The sequence below is a fragment of the Phyllostomus discolor genome, chromosome 2 (genome assembly GCF_004126475.2).
Source record: "Phyllostomus discolor isolate MPI-MPIP mPhyDis1 chromosome 2, mPhyDis1.pri.v3, whole genome shotgun sequence".
NCBI lineage: Eukaryota > Metazoa > Chordata > Mammalia > Chiroptera > Phyllostomidae > Phyllostomus > Phyllostomus discolor.
In genome coordinates this window covers 34,400,072-34,423,301 of record NC_040904.2, presented here as the reverse complement: position 1 = coordinate 34,423,301, position 23,230 = coordinate 34,400,072, and the positions used below count along the sequence as shown (strand labels likewise).

At 40.9% G+C, this 23,230-nt stretch overlaps 1 protein-coding gene across 3 annotated transcripts; it reads right to left on the bottom strand.

Annotated features, from left to right (window-relative positions):
• Positions 1-587: 587 nt before the first annotated feature.
• Positions 588-19,896, bottom strand: TMEM212 (transmembrane protein 212). Of its 3 annotated transcripts, none has more exons than XM_028534302.2 (4): positions 19,688-19,892; positions 10,413-10,472; positions 8,675-8,998; positions 588-715 (listed from the first exon to the last, which is right to left on the bottom strand). In XM_028534302.2, the coding sequence occupies exons 1-4, from the start codon at positions 19,844-19,846 to the stop codon at positions 695-697; spliced, it is 564 nt and encodes a 187-aa protein (XP_028390103.1). In that variant the 5' UTR covers positions 19,847-19,892; the 3' UTR covers positions 588-694. The 3 variants fall into 3 exon arrangements, with proteins under 3 accessions (XP_028390103.1, XP_035873588.1, XP_035873589.1); XM_036017695.1 differs by lacking the exon at positions 588-715 and adding an exon at positions 1,869-1,943 and having other exon boundaries at positions 19,688-19,891; XM_036017696.1 differs by lacking the exons at positions 588-715; positions 10,413-10,472 and adding an exon at positions 1,869-1,943 and having other exon boundaries at positions 19,688-19,896.
• Between the last annotated feature and the right edge of the window lie 3,334 nt (positions 19,897-23,230).

Here is a 23,230-nt window from a genome sequence, read left to right as displayed (position 1 = left end):
ACCCCACTGTGCTGTTAGGAGCTATAGATGGTCCAAGACATAGAGAAGACGAGAAGCAGATCTTTGGCCAAATTAAGAAACATCTCTTACATTCACAGCCACTCAACAGCTGGATGGGGTTGCCTCTTGGGATGTGTTGAGCTGGCAGGGGCATGTAGATCTTGGGACACTTGATGAGAAGTTGGCCTAAAGGGCCTCTAAGATCCCTTCCAATTCTTAAATGTTGTCATGAGGGTCAAACACAAGCTACAGAGAGGTCAGGAGGGAGGAGACCTTTCTCATTATGGCCATTATTCTGTTTCAATTATGTCTGAAGATCTACAGTCACTTTGGTAATGGAGATGAAGAAATGCTACAAAAGATGTTTCCTTAATTTGGGTATTATGGAAGTATAGTTTAATGAAACATCACACAGGAACAAGAGACATTTAAAGAAAACATTTATTCACTGAAAATTCATGTTTTAGGTTTTAAAATGTCTATGCCAACAATAATGAAATTTTAATTTTTAAACCATAACATGTAAATCCAAAACAACAAGGTTAACAATAAAAAGGACTAAAATGTATAATTATTTCAAATTTTTCTTTTATTAGAACATAGAGGGAAATGTTTAAAGATCAAAATTATTTGGAAAATATTTCAAAATAATAACCACAGATACAACAAATCTAAGAGGAATATCACTTCAAATTTATTGTCCGTTCTTTTGACCCTAGGAAGAAAAGAAAAATGAAGCAATGTTTATTTCTACAATTTATCAATGAGACTAGAGTGTCACTTCTGACATTTAATTTAGCCTTTTTTATGTCACAGAAACACAAGGAAGGATGACTCAAGTAACAGCATCATCGTACCACTTAAGAATTTAAGAGGAATCACCAGAGAGAACAAAATTGGTGATACTGGGAAAAGGGGATGGCAGAAAGATATAAAAAAGAAATATATGTGTAATAAAATATCTGGCATAAGCATAAAACAGTCAGGAAGAACTGCTACTTTTGTGGGCAGGGGCTGTCTAAGGAAGTGGGGAATCTGTTGAATAACTCTTTTGGTCAATTGCTATTTGTTTTGTCTGGTTTGGATTGGTTTGGGACTTTTTGAAAATTAACAGAAAAGGTGAAGGGCACTTTCCGAAATCTTTGAATGGCAGCTAAGAATTTAAAGTTGATTAGACGGAATGGGAAGATAAATGGCTATGGCTTGAAAGACATAAAAATTACATCTAGTATTGCAATCTGCTGCTGTTGATCTCTCCACTCTCAGCCCCACCGTTCCTGCTTCCCTTGGACAGTCTCTGTCCTCAAGGAACTCACATTCTTGGAGAGGAGCTGAATACTGTGGATATCACGTGAAGAATATTGGCTGTAACCTGAGCGTGAAGGGAAGCCACAGAATGATGTAAAGCAGGGAAGAAATAAGAGCAGATCTGAGCTGTGGAGAGCTTATTTTAGAGCCCACATGGAGCATACTTCTTAAGAAAGACAAGACTGCACAAATGGAAGCAAAGAAGCCTGAATGACAGAAGTCGGCAGGCTGAACCGGGGCCATCATGATCAGTGCAGTCAGGGAGACACGGTGGAGAAACAGATGGAGGATATGGTGACTGACTCGGGTGTGAGGAGTCAAGGATGACTCCTGAGTGTCCTGAGTGCTGGCAACTGAGCTGGAGATACAGGAAGAAGAGCAGATGTTGGGGACGTGGAGATGATCAGCTCCATTACAAGCATCTTGAGTTTGATGTGTCTGAGACATGCAGGATAGGGTCCAAAAGATAGCCCTTGTCCTAAATGCTCACTGTTACTAAGTCCATTTGATTCTACCTCCTAAATATCTCTTACATGTATCACGTCTTCTTCATGCTCACCATCACACCCTAATTCACATCTTCTTCCTCATCCGGGCTCTTGGTCCTCCTGGCTCGTCTCATTTTTCCTCAGTCCCTGTAAGTCAACGGAGGACCTAAATGTGCCTTTTTCATTGTTCTGTTTTTATCTTTTAGCCTTTATCATGATATTTGACACTTAATATATGCTCAGTTAATATAGAGGAGCAAGTATAAGTAATGAATGTTGTATTTGGGGCTTTAGGCTCATACTCCTTGACACCTGGCAAGAGGGAAGTCATATGCAGTAGTAGTGAATGGAAGATATCACTCTTATCGAATAAGTACATTTTACACCCAGTACCTAGTAATTCATTGCTTTAATTCACAGCTTCCCTTTTCATCTCGGTAGTTATGTGATATAAGAGAAGAGAAACATTTTAAAACAATCTTTTTGCAAGTAAACTGGAGTTATAAGTTCCTAACTTATTCAGTAATGTAATGGTAAGTAAGGTTTTTTGTTTTGTTTTGTTTTTTGCTAAAGACAGCCAACAAGGTAATTCTGTTTGGTTTGATGTGACAAATTGAATATTGAGCAAATAAAGGTGTTTTTCTAAAGTGGTTAAAGTGATCTGTGAATCTGTGACAACCTTCATACTGTCTCTCATGAGTAATACTGCTGGCACATAGACTTTGTGAGCTAGCATAGTAAGGCCACGTGGTGCACCCCTGCAACACACCGGTGTGGCGTGGGACAGGTAAAGAGCCAGCCATTGCTGCTCACATCTTTCCCTTGGAATGTTAGTTAATCTTCTCCAGTGGAATAAAGTTGTACTTTAAGACCACAGGATGAGACAGATCTGGAAAGGTCTTAAGAGGCTGGCTGGCTGGCCAGCCCGGTGGTCTTAGAGATGAGGAAGTTTTGCCTTTACTGATGTGAGCAGGGGTGAACTGCTGCCTTGTGCACAGTCCCTGCTGGCTCCCAGGGTCAGTCTGGGAGGGGAAGTGTCATTGTGTCATTCCCTACCCCACACAACCCCCATTGTTTTTCGCCCTAATTACTTCCTGTGTTTCTCTCCCTTCTTTCCTACAGGGAGTGAACTCAGGCATCCAATAATAGCCACCAAGTGTTCTACTCTTTAATTTATGCAATTTCAAGTCTCCAACCAACATAGTTACGCTTCTAAATGATTTGGGGCTCAAATATTAACATAGCTATAATCATTCTGAAATATTCACGAGTGTAAGTCCAGTTTTTTATTGTTTTTGAAAACTGAATTTCTATGATTGTAGAGAATGAAGGCTTCTGGTTGCTACTCAAAATTTCTGCCTTTTTAGAAAACAAAAGTCTCTTCTTTTAAATATAACACAATTTTTATTTAAAATATATTAATAATATATTAATTAATATAAGATTTGTACATTAAGATTAAGGAGAAAGGAAAAAATCAGTAGGATATTTTATATTAAAAGACTAAACTGATTTCAAGTTAGAAGGAAAATATGTTGACAATAATTTATAAAGTAAAAATTGATAACAAGTTATTCTCAGGTTACTAACCCCTTCCCACCTATTGCACTGTCTTTGAAAAAAAATATCAAGCTTATTTTAATACATTACCTGACTCTCCTCCCCTCTCTTAGTAAGTTGTTGTCACCCTTGGCATGGTTCCATTGATTAAATAAAATAAAAATATCCTGAAAAAACTAACTTCCATTTCTAAAACGGGTTATATTTTTGTCTGTGAGAAACATAAGAAAGATCGTCCAAGAAAAGCAAGCCTATGCAAGGTCACTTGGAATAGGTAGCAGTGAAGATACGCCACCACCTACAAGAAGTACAAGAAGCAGCAAGAAGCCTGGGCTTCAGGCTCCTGGAGACCTGGGAGACAATCCTGGCTCTACCCGGGCACCTCAACATCCTCACCTGTGAAATGGGTATAATGAGCTTCAAACTTTTATGGGAAATAGAGGAGGTAAAGCACCTGAAAAATAGCAACTGCCCAATAAATAGCTCCTAGAATTATCCTTCTGCTACCCAGTTTTATGTCATTGCTATTATTATTCCAGAGAAAATAATGAGATCACAAGAATAGTAATGCCCTGAATTGTGATTATTTTTCTAGAATCTGAGTTTTCTACTGACCAATTTGAAGAGATCACATAATGAAATTTGTGAGTGAGAACGATGGATTCTTATTGTTCTGTGGTCCTGTTTGAGTTTTACCCAAAGGGATTTAGTTCCCAGAAGCACCAGAAAGATCTACTATAGTCCAAGATGAGGCCTCAGATCTGGAGGATGAGAGTCACAGGTAAACTTATTTCAAAACATATTTATATTGCTAACGATGCAGCCCAAGTTCCACCGAAAGACCTGGAGCCAGGATGCTGCTGCTTGCTAATTTGTCTTTGTTTTGGAAGAAGAGGATCCCCCACTGACAAATACTTTGTCCCCATGTTTGTGAACCGCACTTAAAAGGTTTACCTACATCTTTCATGGGAAGCAAGTATTTCTCAATTCATTGAAAAAAATAAAATCACTGTCTCACATGATAAGGGCGAAAATATTTTCTTTCCCCCTTTCATTAAAGAAAAAAAAAACACAAAAAACTCAAACATAACAATGAATAATGAAAGGAAAACAAACAAAGCCATTCCATTCCGTGGAGGAGGGGCAGGGTAGCTACAGGGGACAGCTGCAGTGCGTCTGGCGTCCCAATTCTTGTCTTTCCCATCACTTTATTACTCAGTGAACCAGGAATGTAGACAATTCTGGCTATGGTTGTTTTGGGTTTTAGTTTCTCCACTTAAATTCTGTGTTGTGCTCGTTTGCTTCCCGCGTGGTGTCCTAAGCCACAGGGTCACTTCAGCCCCTGTGCACGGAGCTGCCCAAGCAGGGAGCTCCTACTGCTTTCCCAGCTCCGCCCCTTCCCAGGAGGCCCTTGAAATGTGAAGGGCTAACTGTCTAAGTAAGCTTGGGCTGCTACAACAGACCAAAAATCAGGTGGCTTAAACAACGAATATTTATTTCTCACAGCTCTGGAGGTGAGAAGACCAAGATCAAGGTGCCAGCAGGTTCAGTGGCCGGTGAGAGCCCTTCTCCCATTGGCAGCTGACTACCTCCTTGTTGTAATCTTACGTGGTAAACAGAGAGATATCCCTGGTCTCTTTACCTTTTTATAAGGGCACTAGTCTCATCCTGTGTCCTCTGCCCTCCTGGCTTCCTCTAAACTTAATTACCTCCCAAATGCACCACCTCCTGATACCATCCCAGTGGGAGTCAGGGCTTCAATAAGAATCTGGGGGAGTGATACAGACATTTAGTCTGTAGCACTCACACAATGCTCTTCTGAGTTTTTATTAAAATGGTCAAACCCCGAGTGACTCTTTCAAGCATTTTTTGCTGTGATTTTTGTTGGGTACCAATGGACTGCATGCTCACACACCATCACTATGTGACTTTCAACAAGATGCTATCAAATGTTTGTGCCTCCTCCTCCCAAATCCATATGCTGAAGTCCTAATCACCACAGCGATAAGATTTGGAGATGTATCTTATGAAAGGTAATAAAGTTTAGATGAGCTCATTGAGGATGGGGTCCCCAAAATGGGATTAGTCAGAGGAGAGCTTCCCTTGTCAGAAGAGAGCTTCAATATGAATCTGGGGGAGTGATACAGACATTTGTTGGGTACCAATGTCTGTATCACTCCCCCAGATTCATATAGAGAGATCCTCCTCTCTCCAGCAGCAGGCACAGGGAAGGCATGTGAGCTCATGGGAGAAGGCAGCCGTCCATACACCAGGAAGAGAGGCCTCACCAAAACCCAACCATGATCTTGGGCTTCCAGCATTCAGAACAGTGAGGAAAAAAATGTGTGTTGGTGAAGCCACACCATCTATGGTACTTTGTTATAGCAGCTTGAGCTGACCGGGACACAAAATGACTTAAATTCTACTAAACTGAAAGGCACAGGGAGGAGAAAGGGATAATGAATGTGGTCATTCCTGAGGGAGTATTTGATTCATTTCTGAAAACATGTTTTTGAACTTAAAGAAAAAAACTCTTAGGTGTGAACATTCTCTGTTATAATACTAACCGTTACATATGGATCTGAAAAAAATTGATTTTGTTCTACAATAAAATAAAGTAAAATTACAATTTCCCCTAAATCTTCCTTCACACTATCACTTTTTTCTTTTTTACAAATTTTCGTAGTCCTTGAATTTCCTGATATGTAGTATATTTACATAAGGGAATTTTAATTTTTAGACAGACACTCAAAAATGCAGCTTTTAAAAGCATTTTCAGTGTTTTGTTTATACATGAAAGACACGTGAATCAGCAGCCTAGTTTACAATATTTATTATCATTTTAACAAAATTTTAAAACATTACTTATTCCCTTTAACATGTGAGGAATATAACAATGTAACTGTATAGAAGTTCATTAAATATAGAATCACTCCATAGAATTCTGTCTGCCAACAAAGGGTTTGCCTTTCCTTCTAAGAAAGTTGCATGTTTTCCAGAAATTTGATAAATAGTACATTCATTTTACTGGTGGAAATTGTGCCTAAGATAGCTGAGATTTCTGCATGGTAACAAAGGTTTGCTCAGGCTGCACATGCTCCTCGCGGTTCAAGGCAGTGCCGTGTTTCTTAATACTGAAAACCATATCCCATCCCATCGGCTACTCGTCCTCCCTAGTGAAACACTGTCTGCCACCATCGCAGACTGTGTGGTGTCAAGCCATCAACAATCACCCACCCAAGACATGCTGCTTATTAAACTTATCTGAAACTCTCGCCCAAACTAGTGCTATATTCTATGCAGATAGGGAAACTGAGATTCTGTTCAGAAGTGACCCTAAGATAATCTTGTGCTAGGAAGAGAATTTTCACCAGAATCTCTTGGGTCATGTGTTAAAAATGCACATTCCCTGTCTCTATCCCCAGAGTTTCTGACCTCGTAGGAATGGTCTTGGATTGGATCTGGAAATCTGGTTTAGCAAGAATCCTGAGTGATTCGGACGTCACTGGTCCACTTGGAGAAATGTGTTGTAGCTGTGTTGGATCCTATGCCTAGCTGAGAAACCACACACCAGGAATTGTATCCTGAGCAAGAAGGGCCAAGGCAAAACTTTGAAGTTGGAGAACTTTGCTCTGTTTTCAATTAATTTTCTCTTTCCCTGGGCACTTTAGGTGTCCTCACAGTTAGGCTTCCGTGGGGCTGGCTTACCAAGTTCTTTGTAAATTTTTAACTTCTTTTCTCCCTGCCTTCTATCTTACATTTAACTGCGATGTATCTGTGTCATGCTTAAAAATGATAGTCAGGCATCTGATGAACTCTTCATTCTGAGGGGTCATGGCTGCCAATGCTTTAATGTATAGTTTTAAAAATTTGGGATGTTCACCAAGAGGGAGAAATCTCAAATACTAAACTACTAGATGGCTTAATACAACAGGGGAAGTAATTTTGGTCTGTTTATCTCGCTCTTGGTGAGCCTCTTTGTATTATCAACTCTGTCCCTAAGAATGGACGGGATTTCCTTTGCAGACTTACACAGACGTTCAAGAGGACATGGAGAGTCTCAATTCCCGTCTTTCAGCTTTTGTGGTTGGTGTCAATAGGATCAAATTGGGGACAAATTTGGCTAATATTACTTAAATACACCTGATCCTAATATAATACTGACTTGAAACATGAAGACACTATGAGACTTTGCCCAGGAAAATCGCTCTTGCCAAACGGAAGTTTGTTCAGCCCACAAAGCAGTGACTCAGTACCAAGACCTGCAGGAATTTAGAATCAGAAATCACTTGTGCTCTTCTCCCAGTCACCCTGCTCTAATCCTCTGGGAGGCCAGAGCCATGGTCTAGTGAGGAGAAAAGGTTGGATGACCAAAAGGCACAGAATAAATCTAACCTGATTAAGAGAAATTGCTCTCGGTTCTGAATCTAGACTCATTGGCATGACCTTGGGCAAATTATAAAAACTCTTTAGCCACAGTTTACTCTCTGTAAAATGGGAAGTACAGTGATACATAGTAAATGTATAGTTCATATTTTTATTTTTAAAAAGATTTTATTTACCATTTATTTTTAGAGAGAGGGAAAGGGAAGGAAAAAGAGAGGGAGAGAAGCACTGATGTGTGAGAGGAACATTGATTGGTTGCATCTTGCAGGCGCCCAGCTGGGGACCGGACCCGAAATCCAGGCAGATACCCTTACCAGGAATCAAGCCAGCAACCTTTTGCTTTGCAGGATGACAGCCAACCAACCAAGATGCACTGGTCAGGGCCTGGTTTTTGTTATTATTATATCATTAATATTGTTATTAGCTCTGCTGGAAAATGTTAGAAAACTAAATTTGATGTTAGCTCATATCAGCCTCTCTGCTAGAGTCGGAGTAGAGAAAGTGGAAGAATTAAAGACTTAGTATAAAAGACTTTTATACTAAGTCTTTTCCAGCCAAGAAGCATGCCTATATTTCTGAATGGGATAGAAGCTACATTAAGATGTCTGCATTTGACTAATATTAAAAATATTAAGGGTGCTGCTTTTAATTTTCAAACAAAACTCTTAGTATTTATCTCAATTAGTAATTTTTTAAAATTGTGGGTTGAGATAAAAAGTAGCTGGTGCTACCTACAGCCATACCTTCAGTTATCACATCAACATAAATCCGTTCATTCCTACAAAAACAACTATTGAGCATCTATTATGCACCAGGCACCAAGCAGCATGGTTATACAGGATACGGTGGTGAATAAGAGACAGGCTAAATATTAACATACCAGACTTTCCATTTTAGCATTTCGGAACCAGCACCCCTTTCTTGAAACTTACATTTATGTGTCCATTCCAGATAAGTCTTGCAGAGAGCTTGAGGGACACTGTCAAGGATGCACAGAACATCACAAAGCTCAGGCACAGGTCAAAGGTTTGAAGTGTCAGGTGGTACTCTTCGTAGTGTGGTGGATCCACACACACTGAGGGGAATTTTGCATATGGAAAAGGAAAGGCAACTGCATAGCCAAGGTAGTTGGTCCCTGCAGCCCCTGAAAACGAGTAGAAGCAATACGGGCCGAGAAGGGCCGATTCTAAGGCCACTACAAAATGAAGCGGACATCCCATAAGGCTCAGAATCACAAACATGAAACTAGCTTCCCACTGAAAAGAAAGAAGAAACAAATTGTTACTTTGGGAACTAGATTTTCCAAAAGCTTCTTAGCAAAGTGAAGAGAGGGAAGCCAGATCTTAATCTCTCCTACTGGGAAATAAAGGAGAAACGGGTCACAGTTTTTCCTTAGGCCTTTGTGTCCTCCTCTCCAACCTACAGCAGACACCTGGGGCCAAGAATGAAATCAAACCCACTTAAATATCTATTCATCTCCTGTCCTGTGTTGATAACCAATCTGGGGTGGGAAAAACAAATGAGTAAGTAGAATCCTTGCTCTATCCTAGGACCTTGCCAGTCTGGGTGTGGTCCATGGTCCACTGACATCCCCTGGGACAGTGGTAGAAATGTAGAATCTCAGGTCTCACCCACATCTACTGACTCAGAACCTGCATGTTAACCAGATCCCCAGGTGCTTCACACCTATGGCGAAGTTTGAGAAGCACTGCTACAGCAGTGGGTGAAAGATTTCTAATGTGATGGAGGTAGCCTTTTCATATGGTGAGATTACTTGATTCTATGCTTTTAAAATTCAAGATGTTATGATACTTTTTTAAGGGGAAAAATGCAAAGAAATTGGAAGGATATCCCAAATAGAGGAGTTGAGACTTGAAAATGCAATACTGAAAGCAGAGAAGCCTATAGATCCCTTTCTTCAAGATGAAATTCAGGAACACTAGCTAACATGGGGTCTGCCCTCCCCAAATGACGACACCTACAAACCACAGGAGCTTGTAGAAAATGTCTGGATCAGAAATCAGATAATAAAAATCTTAATTAAAAGCATAGTTTGTTACTAAAATCCATCATAGTGAGGCATGAATTAGACAGAATTCAACTATAATTGGAAATTGCATTCTCTGTGTTACATCCTGAATTGTTAACAGTAGAGATTTGGTCTTCAAACTCACTCTACCAATCTCTTCCATGTCGTGGAAGTACAGGGGGTTCCGCAGTAAAACTGACAAGTCAAGTGACACAAAGGAACCTCCCAGGGCGATCTGATGATCATAAATTCCTAACAGGGCAGATCATGGTGACTAGTCACGTCCTAGGCATATAACTTCCTTAGTAAAAGGTTTATCTTTGCCTTAAGCAAATCCTGTCCATTGTTCTTGTGTGTCTAAGGTTAACACACCTTTGAAATATCTCTTTTCAGACCCCTCCTTCTAAGACATAGCCATCCCTAAGAAAGCACATGATCATAATTATGCTGTAATCCACCTCCACGTCACCTGCCTTATTTCCCCTTCTTAATTTTAAATGCATAAAAGAAACTGCAAAAACTCCAAAGAAGTTGAGATCTTGCTTCTTGATAATTGTCATCAGTTTTGGCTCAAATAAAATCCTTCAAAAATTCCTTACAGGTTTGGATGTTTTTCACCTCCACAATGTCTACATGTTTACCAAGTATCTCTGGGTCCACTCTTTGTGAGCCAGCAGTAGCAGTACACCAGCTGTGACGGCCTGGGAAAGGAAGATGGAAAAATGTCATCCATGATAGAACGTACCTCTGGAAAGAGTTCAATCTGTCTCACAGTTTGACAACTTTATCGTGCGCTAGAAGAAGGAACAGCAAATGACTAAATGGATTTATGGCTCTGATCTCCCCTTCATCTATAATGACAATGAGGGAAAGAAGCCATCAGTGTCACAAAGATATGATTCATGCATGCTCATTTTTTGATTTTCTATGTTGCCTTTGCCATCACAATTATAACCTCCGCTCCAGTGAGGTGTCACTGGAATAGAAGCTTGGCTTTATAACCCTAGCCATATGTTCTATTTTGATTAATTGTCTATTGTTCATCTTTCTGATGAATTGCTAAAATTGCACACGGGAAGAACCAGAATGGAACCGTATCACAAAACCCTGAAAACCCTCTCAGCAGCGGCGCTATCCTTTCCCATTTGCTTTCTCTTGAAAAGCCTGCTGGTGAGACACAAATACAAGATCCCAGTTTCTCAAGTAACGACAATTATCATTAGAATGAATGCATGACGGGGCATTTATTGTTCTGGGTGCAGTGGTGTCCAGCCTTTCAAAAGAGAGCTCGTTACAGCCGCCGTTGAAGGGAAAAAGGCCCAAAGTGCAGAATAAAAATAGTTAAACAAAAAAGGGAATGGTGTCACCAAAATTGAGCAATAGATTAAAGAAAAAAATATTCTGGGCTCCTCTTTAATTCAGCACCGGGTCTGATAAAGGAGACCTTTGTGGCCCTGAGCCTAGAAATCACTTGTTTCCAGTCCGTAAATCATTTGTTCCTAGTCAAGAAATGTTTTGAGATTGAGAGAGAAAACCAGGAAGTGATGTGCCTGAAATAAGATACAGAATGGGGGCAGGACTAAAAATAGTACCATTTAGGTTCCTGACAGAGAAATAAACATGAATGTATATATAGTATCAACAAATTTAAAGGGGGGGAAATCAGAGCTTTGACCAATGTGGTTTTGTGGTATGCTGCTTTTGTAGCTCTGGGTCTGGCATATTTATTATTTTGAGACCTAGCTTTTCATTTCCCTGGCATATTTTAGTTTGAATTTTGGATTTAGAGAATTTGAGAGAGAGGGGAAAAGCAGACGCACAGGCACTCACACAAAACTTCTCATGTAGCTAAGCCTGAAATTCCATACTTGGCGTCGCCATACCATTCAACTCCCATGGATAAAAGCAGAACCATCTGTAGTCAAAAGAGGCTGGCTTGATCCCGCAGGAGAAAAGTTTCCAAGGGACCCCGTGGAGGCTGAGCTAGCATAATAGTACGTCAAGACAGGAGAATTATTAAGGGCAACTGTAACGCTGCTGGCTAAGCTCCGGGGCCAGTCTGAGTTTTAGGGGCAAGGCACTCAAAGGACACATCACTGCTCCCACTGAAGCGAAGGAGATAAAAGCAGAGGAGACGCCCCTCTGCTGGTCTGACTCCAAGGCAATAGCTGACATTATCAGATCCTTAGATTCCAGGTTGCCTTAACTACTTTGGCATGAACTGTTTCTTTCCTTTCAAAAGTTAAAAAATGCTGTTGTAACTGCCAGCTTGAATTTTGCTTTGTTTACACAAAACTTTGAAAAAGATCTTTCATGGAGGAGGCTGGTGTACGAATCCCAGTGACTTGTTAAGTCCACCCTACAGGACGTCCTAGCTCAGGGGCCCAGGGCACCCATGTTTACCGTGCCCCCACACTGTGCACGGGAGACAGAGCGAGGGGGTTTCCCCAGCAGTCACAGCCTTCTCCTTTTATTTCTTCTTAAAAATTTTTGTTTAGAGATAGGGAAGGGAAATGAATAAAAAAGAAAGAGCTTTGAAGTAGGGAAGATGTCAAGTGGGAAGAGGAAAGGCGAGGGTCTGTGGGTACAGAGCTGTGCAGAGCAGGGCAGGCAGGTTGAGCAAGGAGCCATCGGGGTGTGCCGGGGAGGGCGCACTCTCCCTCAGCTCCTCTGGACAGGCTGTTGACGTGCTCTAGGGACAGTACTTGGGTTTTGCAACAGTTGCTGCTAACACTGATTGCATGATAATTGTGAGCCCTCCTACTAAATCTTTATTTTATTTTTTAAAAGATTTTATTCATGTTTTAGAAGGGGAAAGAAGGGAGAAAGAGAGGGAGAGAAACATGAGTTGGGGTGGCCTCTCACATGTCCCCAGCCAGGGACCTGGCCCACAACCCAGGCATATGCCCTGACCCAGAATAGAACCCGCAACTTTTTGGTTTGTGGGATGAGCCCCAAACCACTGTGCCACACCAGTCAGGGCTCCCGCTAAATCTTTAAATTGCTCAAGTAAAGGATGCCGTTTCCAGAAGCAGATGAACTGAAGAAGCAGGGCAGTCACAACAGAAATAGAAACTTTTAGAGGAATGATTTTAAGATGGGTTAATTTATTCCCATATGAATATCTATTGTGGCTCTACTAAAACTAGGGATGTGGCAGATGCTGTGCAGGTAGAGCAATGACAACAACAGTTAACATGTATTGAGCACTTCCTCTCTGCCAGGCGCTGTCCTAAACACTCCACATGGCTTCACTCATTATGACCCTATGATGTAGGTCTTCTACTTCTTATTTTTTTGGACAAAACTATGGTATTTATTGTACTATAATATTATAATTACTGTAGCTTTTCCACAACTATAATTTGAAATAATCATCATTTTATCCAATTTTATATTATTAAACTTTCTTTTCCTCTCCCTCCAGTCCCTACTCCCAATCATAGCTGTCCTGTTGAGTGATTTAAATGCAAGAATAATTGCTGTACTTTTTAAAGGAAGCACAGAGGAGCTAAGTAAGATGAACAAGCTCACCAAGTAATAATTATACAAATCATGGTTCAAAACACCAATTCAAAAGAACTTACGCACCCCTACATTCGTAGCAGCTCTATTTACAGTAGCCAAGAGTTGGAAACAGCTTAAGTGTCCACCAGTAGGTGAGTGGATTAAAAAACTGTGGTACACTAACACAATGGAATACCACACAGCAGAAAAAAAAGGAATTCCTACCTTTTGTGACAGCATGGATGGAACTGTAGGCTATTATGCTAAGTGAAATAAGCCAGTCAATGAAAGACAAATACCATGTAATCTCACTTGTAAGAGGAATCTAATGAACAAAATAAACTAATAAGAAAAATAGAACCAGAGGCTTAGAATCATGGAATAGACTGACAGTGGCAAGGGGGGAAGAGGGAGGTGAGGACTGTCTGAAAGAGGGTGAAGTCAAAGAACAAAGGGATTAGTCAAAGAACACAAGTGAAGTACCCATGGGCATGGACAACAGTGTGAGGAGTGACTGTGGAAGTGGGATTGAGCTTGGTGGAGGGGATGAAGGGTGTAAATTGGGACAATTGTAATGGCATAAACAATAATAAATAATAATAACAATGGTTCCAACCTCAATGGAATTTACAGCCCAGATGGGAAAGTAATACACATACAAGAATGCCCACAAAATCAGGCAAGAAGAGTGGGTGCTTTTTGTGTGAGACCAGCCCAATGGCAGAACCCCACTTCCGGGCGAACACTCACTGGTAAAGGCACCAGGACGGATGCGGGACTTTGAAGGGGACCAAAGCTTTGCTACCCTGAGGCTACACCTCACTGACCTGACCACTGTCTCTCACCTTAATGGCTGTTGACCCCTGAGGAAGCAGAGAACAATAGCTGGGTTCTGACTAATGGTCACAAGGTTTAAGCCCCTGGCAGGCTGAAAAAGATAACATCTTACTCTCAGTTATGTTCCACCTCCTGAGCCAGTCAGGCAGGATGACCTCAGTGGCTTCCTCTCCTGAAAACCGGTTCTGGATTTCAGAGCTGACTTCACAGTTGTCCTTAAAACCTGAAGAAATGATTTACTACCCTTCTCTCACCTCTGACCAATCAGCTCTTAAAAGACTCCAAATCCTAACCCACAGTGTCTGGTGATTTTGCCCTGTATAATCTGTAACCTGTGTGCCCTGGGGGAGTCAGCTCTTTCAGGACACGAGTTTGCCCATCTCCAGATTGGCCAATTCTAATAAACCAATTCCTTTCTTTACTGCAAACCCACCATTTGTGTGCATTTTTGGCTAGAGTCCACAGGCAGAAGAACTTAATTATTGGGCTCCAGTAACCATTGGATGTGATGGGGCAGGAGTGGGGCTGACGGTGGGCTGGTTTCGGGCAGTGCAACACAGAACACAGTCCTAGGACCAGTTGGACAAGCCCCTGGCCTTGCCAGACATGCAGAGTCTCAAGCTTCACTCCAGATTGACTGAATCCGAGTTTGCATTTTAACAAGGTCCCCAGCTGATTCACATGTGCATTACAGTTTGAGAAGTGCTAGTTTAGGGGAAAGAATTGAGTCGAACATCACTCCGAGGTTTGAAACTGAGTTCAAAGACAAGGAAGTCAGGTGAAGAAATTGTTGCTTTTGGTGGTAAGACAATTAACATTTTTTTTCTTTTTGGACAAGCTGAACTTAAAGAAGCTTGGGATATCTAAGTGGAAGATTGACCATCAGGTGGTTAGAAGTCACAGGACCGTTGAAGCTGTAAGAAACTTGAGTGAGGGTACAGCCGAGTCCCTCCTATAACAGAGGAGGAACCTGGAGCTGCTAGCGTAGGTCTAGCTCCACCTTTCTCCCAACTTCTCATTTCCAGACAAGGCTCTAAATGAAGTTCTTTCGAGCACCATCGGCCAGGTCACTGGACCCTCCAGGCTTCAGATTTGTAAAACTCATGGTACCTTGGTTTCTCCATCAGAGCTTGTTTTGTAATCCCGGTTTTCCAGGATTAAAGTAGAGCTCAGTCCTTAAAGAGCATAGGCCTAAAGTGCTATGATCTCCGTGCTGCATACTTTCTAGTAGGTGATGCTTTTATTCGTTTATTTATATATTTATTCTTAAATATCTTATCATTTATGCTATTACAGTTGTCCCAATTTTTTCCCCTTTGATCCTTCTACCCAGCCTGCCCCCTATTCCCACAGGTAGTCCCCACACTATTGCCTATGCCCATGGGTCCTTCACTTGTGTTCTTTGACTAATCCCTTCACCTTCTTTCAACCAGTGCCTGTTTCCCCTCTCGCCTCTTATAGCTATTTTCTGTTCCATATGTCTACACCTCTGATTCTATTTTGCTTATTAGTTTATTTTGTTCATTAGATTCCACTTATACATCGGATCACATGGCATTTGTCTTTGATTGACTAGCTTATGTCACTTAGCATAATATTCTCCACTTCCATCCATGCTGCTGCAAAAGGTAAGAATTCCCTTCTTTTTACTGCTGCATAGTATTCTATTGTGTAAATGTACCACAGCTTTTTTACCCACTCATCTACTGATGGGCACTTAGGATGCTTCCAAATTTTGACCATCGTAAATAACACTGCTATGAGCATATGGGTACATATGTTCTTCTGAATTGGTGTTTCAGGATTCTTAGATATATCCCCAAAAGTGGAATCACTGGACCAAAAGGGAGTTCCATTTTTAAGTTTTTGAGGAGACTCCATATTGTTTTTCACAGTGGCTGCACCAATCTCCATTCCCACCCACCAGGCACTAGGGTTCCATTTTCTCCACAGTTGATGCCTTTAAATAACTAGCTCAGAAATTCTAGGAAAACTTCTCTTCATGTGGTTGGCAGGATAGAACCAGAGGAGACTGAGGACCAATATTTATGAAGAATTAGAAAGCCTTGAATGAAAGGTGCCGAACAAATACAAAGCTCTGCGCCACTTCTTAACATCTCCTGCAAATCTCCAAAGAGATGCGGAGTCGTTTGCACAGGGAAATGTCAATAAGATTGAAGTCTTTAAATTGTCTTTTCACCAGAGGAGGATACACTTTGCAGGCAAGTTAAGAAAGACAGGCAAGGTAGGTTGTGGAAATAGTCAGAGGCCTTTTGAAGTTGACCATGATCAGACAGAGCTTAGGAGGTTTAGGAGGAAGCTCACCAGGAAAAAGAAACTGCATTTCAAATTTAAACATTACTGAGAGTGAGTGCTCTCATTGCTTTCTTTCTCCTGAGGATTTTTTCCTGCTTTAGTATAAATACCAGCTTGACCTTTAGTTTTTGCAACTTAATCAGAGTTCAATTGTATAAGGAATTCTGTACTATCAGCATGGAGGACATGGGATTTATTTAGCAATGTTTATCAAACACTGTTTATTGAACATCTAGTATGTGACTGGCTCTGTTCCAAGTGCTGGAAATACAGCAATAAGTAAAATAGGGAAAATCTCTGCCCTTTTACAATATACATTGGAGGAGGGCAAAGAAACAATAAATAAGTAAATTATATAGTATAGTAGATGGTGATAAGAGCTTTGTGGAAAAAATAGAGCAGGGAATGCCAATTGTGGGGAAGTTTACAATTTTCAATAGGGTAATGAGGGAAGCCATCGGTGGGAAAGTGACATTTGCCCAAAGAATTAAAGGAGGCTCGGGAACAAGTTATGTGTGGGAAAAGGCTCCAGGCAGAGAATAGGCAAGACAAAGGCCCTGATGCAAAAACACACCTTGGCATATTTAAAAACAACCAGACACCAATGTGATGGGAAAGAAATGAGCTAAGGGAGAGTGGTAGGAGATGAAGTCCAGGAGGTAACAGGATGGGGAACTCAGCAAGTCATGTGGGAATGGGATCAGAGAGTGAGTCAGGGGGCAAGGGACTGGCAACAAAGGATTTGGACACAGAGGCGGCACCAGTGGAAGGCCTGGTACCAACTAGCACTGTAGAGGGCTTTAATATTGGCAAAGGTCTTTATTATACAATCTTTGTTCAGATCATGTTTGTTCTCGCTAAGCACCTTAGGGTTAGACAATTTCACATGGGGTCTCTTTACCTACAAAACACCCCATTTTATAGGCAAAGGCAGTGGGGAACTGGCTAGGTGAGGGTTCTGCTCCTGACCGCATACCAAGAACGTCAAAGTTGTGAGTTGGATGTAGGCCCCACATCCTCAAATCCTACCCGCCCCACTCCACTTCCTCAGGCTGTCACCCTCAAATGAAATATTCACCAATGAACTACAGTCTGGAGACACACCATATTATTTCTCTGGGTCTATCTGGAAAACAGATTCTTGTTCTATAACGAGCGTACATTCGAATTACCAGTATCGAGCCTTACCAAATCACCAATATCTGTCGACTGTAATATGACAGACTTTGCAGGGACAGGCAAAGAATTATAAGAAATGGACACAGGGTTGGGCTATAGCTGTGATTTTTGTTAAACTTTGGGTCAGTTGTGAAGTCAGAATTTTTCAAAAGTTAAATAGAATAAAAAAATATCAAGATTCATTTCAAAGAGAAGGTTACATATGGTTTTGTGAAACCTTGGTATATGAATCTTGTTATTTGTATGTATCAATATCTATTTACCTAGAGAAAAATATATGAATGGAAGTACATACATTTCTGATGTAAAATGTTTTTCTTACTTTGTTGCCAGCAAAGTTTAGAAGCTGCTTGACTAAATGGAATGCCAGCTTTGCATGCTGGTAGATGTTTAGTACATATTTCTTTGAATGAACATTGAGTTGGTGTTAGGCAAAAGAGCAAAGGACCAAGACTGGAATGGCAGATGCAAAAGAATGTATTTATAAAGAAAGAAAAACACCATCAAGTGGTCTTTTCATTCAATTCTACATGTTCACCACCCCGCTTGCACCCATCTGTGCACCGGCATTGAACCCCACTGGACCGAGTCCTATTAACATCAACACCTTGCTTTACATTCTGTTGTATTGCAAGCATGTAGTAGGCTATCAATGCATATTTATTTAATAAGTATATTAAAATTGTATTTCTTAGCCCTGGCTGGTATGGCTCAGTGGATTGAGTGCCAGCCTGTGAACCAAAGGGTTGTGGGTTTGATTCCCAGTCAGGGCACATGCCTGTGTTGCTCACCAGGTCTCCAGTAGGAGTGCAAGGGAGGCAACCACACATTGATGTTTCTCTCCCTCTCTTTCTCCCTCCCTTCCCCTCTTTCTAAAAATAAATAAATATACTCTTTTAAAAATTATATTACCTAGGGTTTCACTTTTAGGTAATATCGCAGTTAAAGTCTAATTTTTTTAAGACTTAAAATGTAGCCTCTCCCAGGAGTGACTACATTTTAATAGAACACTTCTGAAGATCAAAAGCCTCCAAAATTGAGTTCTCTAGTCTTCAGTGGTGAATGTCAGCTAACACGGAAAATAATGAGAGAAGGATTTGTTGCACCTGTGGGCCGCTGAGCCTCCTAAGTCCTACAAGCTGAAGCCCGAGCCAGACTCGCTCACTTCTTTGACCCACCAAGTTGATGTGCCTGTTCGATCCTTTATCTGTGAGATCAGTCGATGAGCAGACACTGAGCACCTACTTGGTGCCAGCTTGTAGTTGGCACATACTCTCCTTCCTAAGGAACTGGGAAGTTTGTGGAATTTGTCACCCAACTTCTTGAATTAACTTGAGGTCCGATAGTTATGTGCAGAGAAAAAGGAGGGAGAACTAAGATTTGGGGCTTGCAAATCTGGGTCTTGTAGACACACTTCAGCATTTCTAATGAGAGTATTAGTCTGAAAGTTACTTTACTTTGTTTTCCATTTTAAAATTATTTTTCATGGTTGATTTTCTAAGTTGAATTTACCGGGGTGACATTGGTTAGTGAAATTATATGGATTTCAGGTGTACAAGTCTATAACACATCATCTGTATACTGTATTATGTGTTCACCACCCCAAGTCAAGTCTCCTCCCAACACCATCTATCCCCCCCTTACTCTCTTCTACCTCCCCCTCCCCCTTTTAAATTCTAAGTTCAAAAGAAATTTCCATTTCTCAGACTATCAGGGCAAGGAGATTAAAATAAAATAACTTTTTAAGAATTTCCTTTTTTGCTATCATTTCTTTAAAAAAATTTTTTTATTATATTTCCCCCTTACATCCCCTCCCTCCAAGAATTTCTCGGACAGTATTTCTGCTGTAGTATACATAATATACACCACACATGGTAAAATGATTTGAAGAAAAAAATTCTATATTTAAAATGCAATTAAGAGAAATTCATGTTCTAAAGTAAATTCTGATTTTCCATAGAATTTTGACTTTTTCATATTGTTGGGAAACTTAAAAAGAAAGGGCACATTATTCTGTTTCCTCTTTCCCTCCCTCCTTCCTGTATTGTCTCAATATATGTAGTAAAATGTTTCCTACCAAAGCTCCATTCCAAATGGGACAAGCAATCCAGACACTCCATCCTGTGAAACAAAGCTTGTAAGAGAAGACAGGGAAGAAAGCAATAACTCCAGAGAAAACACTGAGCACCCCTGAGATGGTGAGAATCCAGCCAGCAGCCTGGTATAGGCCCCACATTTTCCTCTGTGACTTGGGTCCTTGTTCACTAGGATGTTCTGTTACCAATACATGAGGGTATGTCAGGCCTCAACAAACAGAAGTTTCTTAGAGACAGTAGCCATGACATACATGGACTGTTGATCTACTTGGAAACAAGATACTAGTTTGTTTGTCCTATGATGATAAAATGTAATAAAATAATTCTTGACGTAGATTTGCCACAATAAATCCTCATGCTAGTGAGAGAGAGAGAGAGAGAGAGAGAGAGAGATCAGTCCTCATTTGGGTTGCTGCCTTCGTCCCCTTCATTCTGCTCTGTCCCGGGTGGGGTGGGGAGGGGACCACTTCCTGGCTTAATCAGACTCAAAGCCTTGCTGACTGAGCTAATTGTTTCTCAATGTAACCTGCCTGGTGGTTCCAGCATAAAGCCGATATCCTTTGTGCACAATAGGTCCACATTCCCAGCACAATTTCCCACAAAACAAAGAAAAATAAGCCCTTTGATCACTTTTATTCCATTTAATTTAAATGACTTAAAGCAAAAATAAGACTTCTTCCCGCTTCCAAGTTAAATTCTATTAAAATTATGCTGGATTATTTAATACAAATTTTGATATGAAATTATTCCTAAATAGGTATATACTTCCTTTTGGAGTTCTGTGTTGTTTTCACTAGACTGGCTTCTTAGTTGTTTTATTAGTAATTCAATTACCAAGTAAAGTGCAAAGACAGATATGCATGCAGTTGTAAAATTAACTTTGAGTAGTAATTTATTTGTTGATAAAATGCTGACCTCCATTTATTTTTGAATCATAATTCAAATTTTAGAGGTTGGGCTTATGTAAATTTAAGCAATTGTGAAATTCTTCTCTTGCTTTTGAAAAAGTGGTGCATGTGTGCTTTTGACTGATAGGGCATGTTTGATTGTTCCAAGATAATATCTTGAAAACCCAGATTTCATTCTGAAGCTATCAGAATAATTTTCCCATTTAATATTAATGTCTTTTTTGTTATATTAAATAATGAAATATAATTTTATAGATGGACATGCAGTGGTTTTGAGCATGGGTTTTAGCATCAGACAGAGCTAGGATCCTGTTCTTATTCCACTAGCTACCAGGGATGTGTCCTTAGGCAAGGTCAAGTTACTGAACTTTGTAGGCCTGTTTCTTCATATGAGAAATGGGAATACATTAGCGTATGTTTCACCAGGTGGCAACTGAGAGGACTGAATGAGACAGCACATGTCAAGTGATTTCGGCACCAAGCTCTGCATAGCAAAGACGTTCGGTGAGTTAGTTACCTGTTCTTATGTTGGGACACTTCACCTGGGAGCTGTTTTGCCGTGGGACAGAGAGAGGTGCAGTCATTGCTGCTGGGTTTACCCATCATCTAATAAACATTAAGTCTGGCCCTTCCTGATCGATTTGGTAAAAGCTCCCAAAGTACCCTCCCATGTATGGTGAGGAGAGAAGCGTCTCTCCGATTCTCTGCTTTTTCTCTCTTTCTGTCTTTAGTAGACATTCCACAGTGTGGCCCAGATTTTGAAGCAGTTGTCTGCTGGATGTACAGAATCCAGAAAACCAGCTCAGGCTTTCTGCTACAGCTGTGATTTCCCATCTTCTCCCAGCACTGTGGGAGCATATTCTCTGATTTTTTTTCTTATGACACTACATAAATTCCAGAAGAGTGGTTGCTTGCAAGTCTTCTATATCCCCTAGATCAGCGTTTTTCAAACTTTTATCATCTCATGGCCCTGTGGGTCTGCCAAGTGTGGGTCTGTTTTTGTGTGTCCGCCGTGGCCAGGGTGTACTAATGTTAGTGGGTTCCCTTGTTGCAGAGGGAAAGGGTTTGTCCTGAAGAGAGACTCATTTGTGGTAGTGTTTGGTTTGAGCTGTTTTGACTTTTTCCTTTACTTTTATCTCAAGGTTATAGCCACATGGTATGTCAATATACTGTGGGTCAGATCACCTTCTCCTGTTTGCATGTTTGGAAAATAAAGACTGTTGAAATACTCGTGTTAAACAGTACAAAGATGGCAAACAAAGAACATAGTTTTTGTTTTAATTTGGAGGGGGGGGCTCTTTCAGTGTTTGTAGCCCTGACGGGCTAACCCCGACTCTGCCAACCCCGACTCTGCCAATGTTATTCAAGAACCTAAATCTATTTGTGATTAGATGAGTCGTTGCCACTTAATACAACAAAGAGAGGGGACAGTAGGACTAGGGGTTTCTCCCTGTGTTTTCCCAGCTGCACCTTTCTGCAGGAATCTTTCCACATGAATTTTCCTACAGCAAGGAGAGGTTCAGGAAGGGCAGCAACTGGGGAAGAAGAGAAAGTGTAACTCTGCTCCCAGCGGGGTCTTCCTCTCACATCTCTGTGTTCTCAGGGCCCTGCTCCCTCCAGACCCCAGCCCTGCCATTGGCCCTGATTTACTGAAAGGTGGGTCTGTAATCTTGGTGGAGGTGGTGGAGTCAAGGTCTCTGCAGGCTGCTTTGCAGACCCCACCATCCCTCATACCCAGGGGCTGCCCTGATCTTGGCTTAGGGGAGGAAGCAGTCCCACTGAACTCTTCAATCCAGCTTTGCCACACACACACAAAAAGCACTCTCCAACCCCCCCAAACTGACATTTTGATTCTAACATTCACCTATCCATCCCCTGAAAAAAAAATGTAGTTGGGCCCCTAAAGAGGCGGGATAATGTCAGTGATGCTGAGAGAGAGAAGATGATCCGGATGTTATCTGCCTCTTTAGATACATCCCCTCACATGTGAACCTAGAAATAATACCTCTGACTGTGCTGTAGTCTTGGGCTTTTTAAAAAAATTAGGTTTCAAAGCTACAGAAGGGGTCTTTTTTTTTGCCAAGATAAAAGAAAATAGAACCCTAAACAAGAGATAAAATGAAGATGCTTATTTTCCCAGAAGCTTCAGGTGGCTAGCTTCGTTTGTTCACACATCAAAGAGGTAGCACCTGTAGTAGAAAGAGCATGAGTTTTGGCATTAGAAAGGCCTGGGTTAGATCTGAGAGTTACATCTGATATATACAAAAGAAATGAAAAACATAGAAAATCAGTGCTGTGCTAACCTCAATACAGTAACTGGTTCAAACACAGTAGGAAAGAACTCCTTTACCATGGAAAATAGAGCCGTCACCGCTTTAGCCAAGTGATCAAACTTTATTTATGTCACCAATACCAGGACAAACCAACATTGGGGCCTTCTGATAGGATGCAATGGAGGTAAACACTGTCACCCTGTAGTGTTGTGGCAAAAATGCTTAGCCTGAATTCAATCCCAAAGAAACAATCAGACAAATTGGGGCTATAGGAACTTTTTACAAAGCACTAGCCTGGACTAGTTAAAATTGTTCAAGTCGTGAAAGATCATAAAAAAGTTAC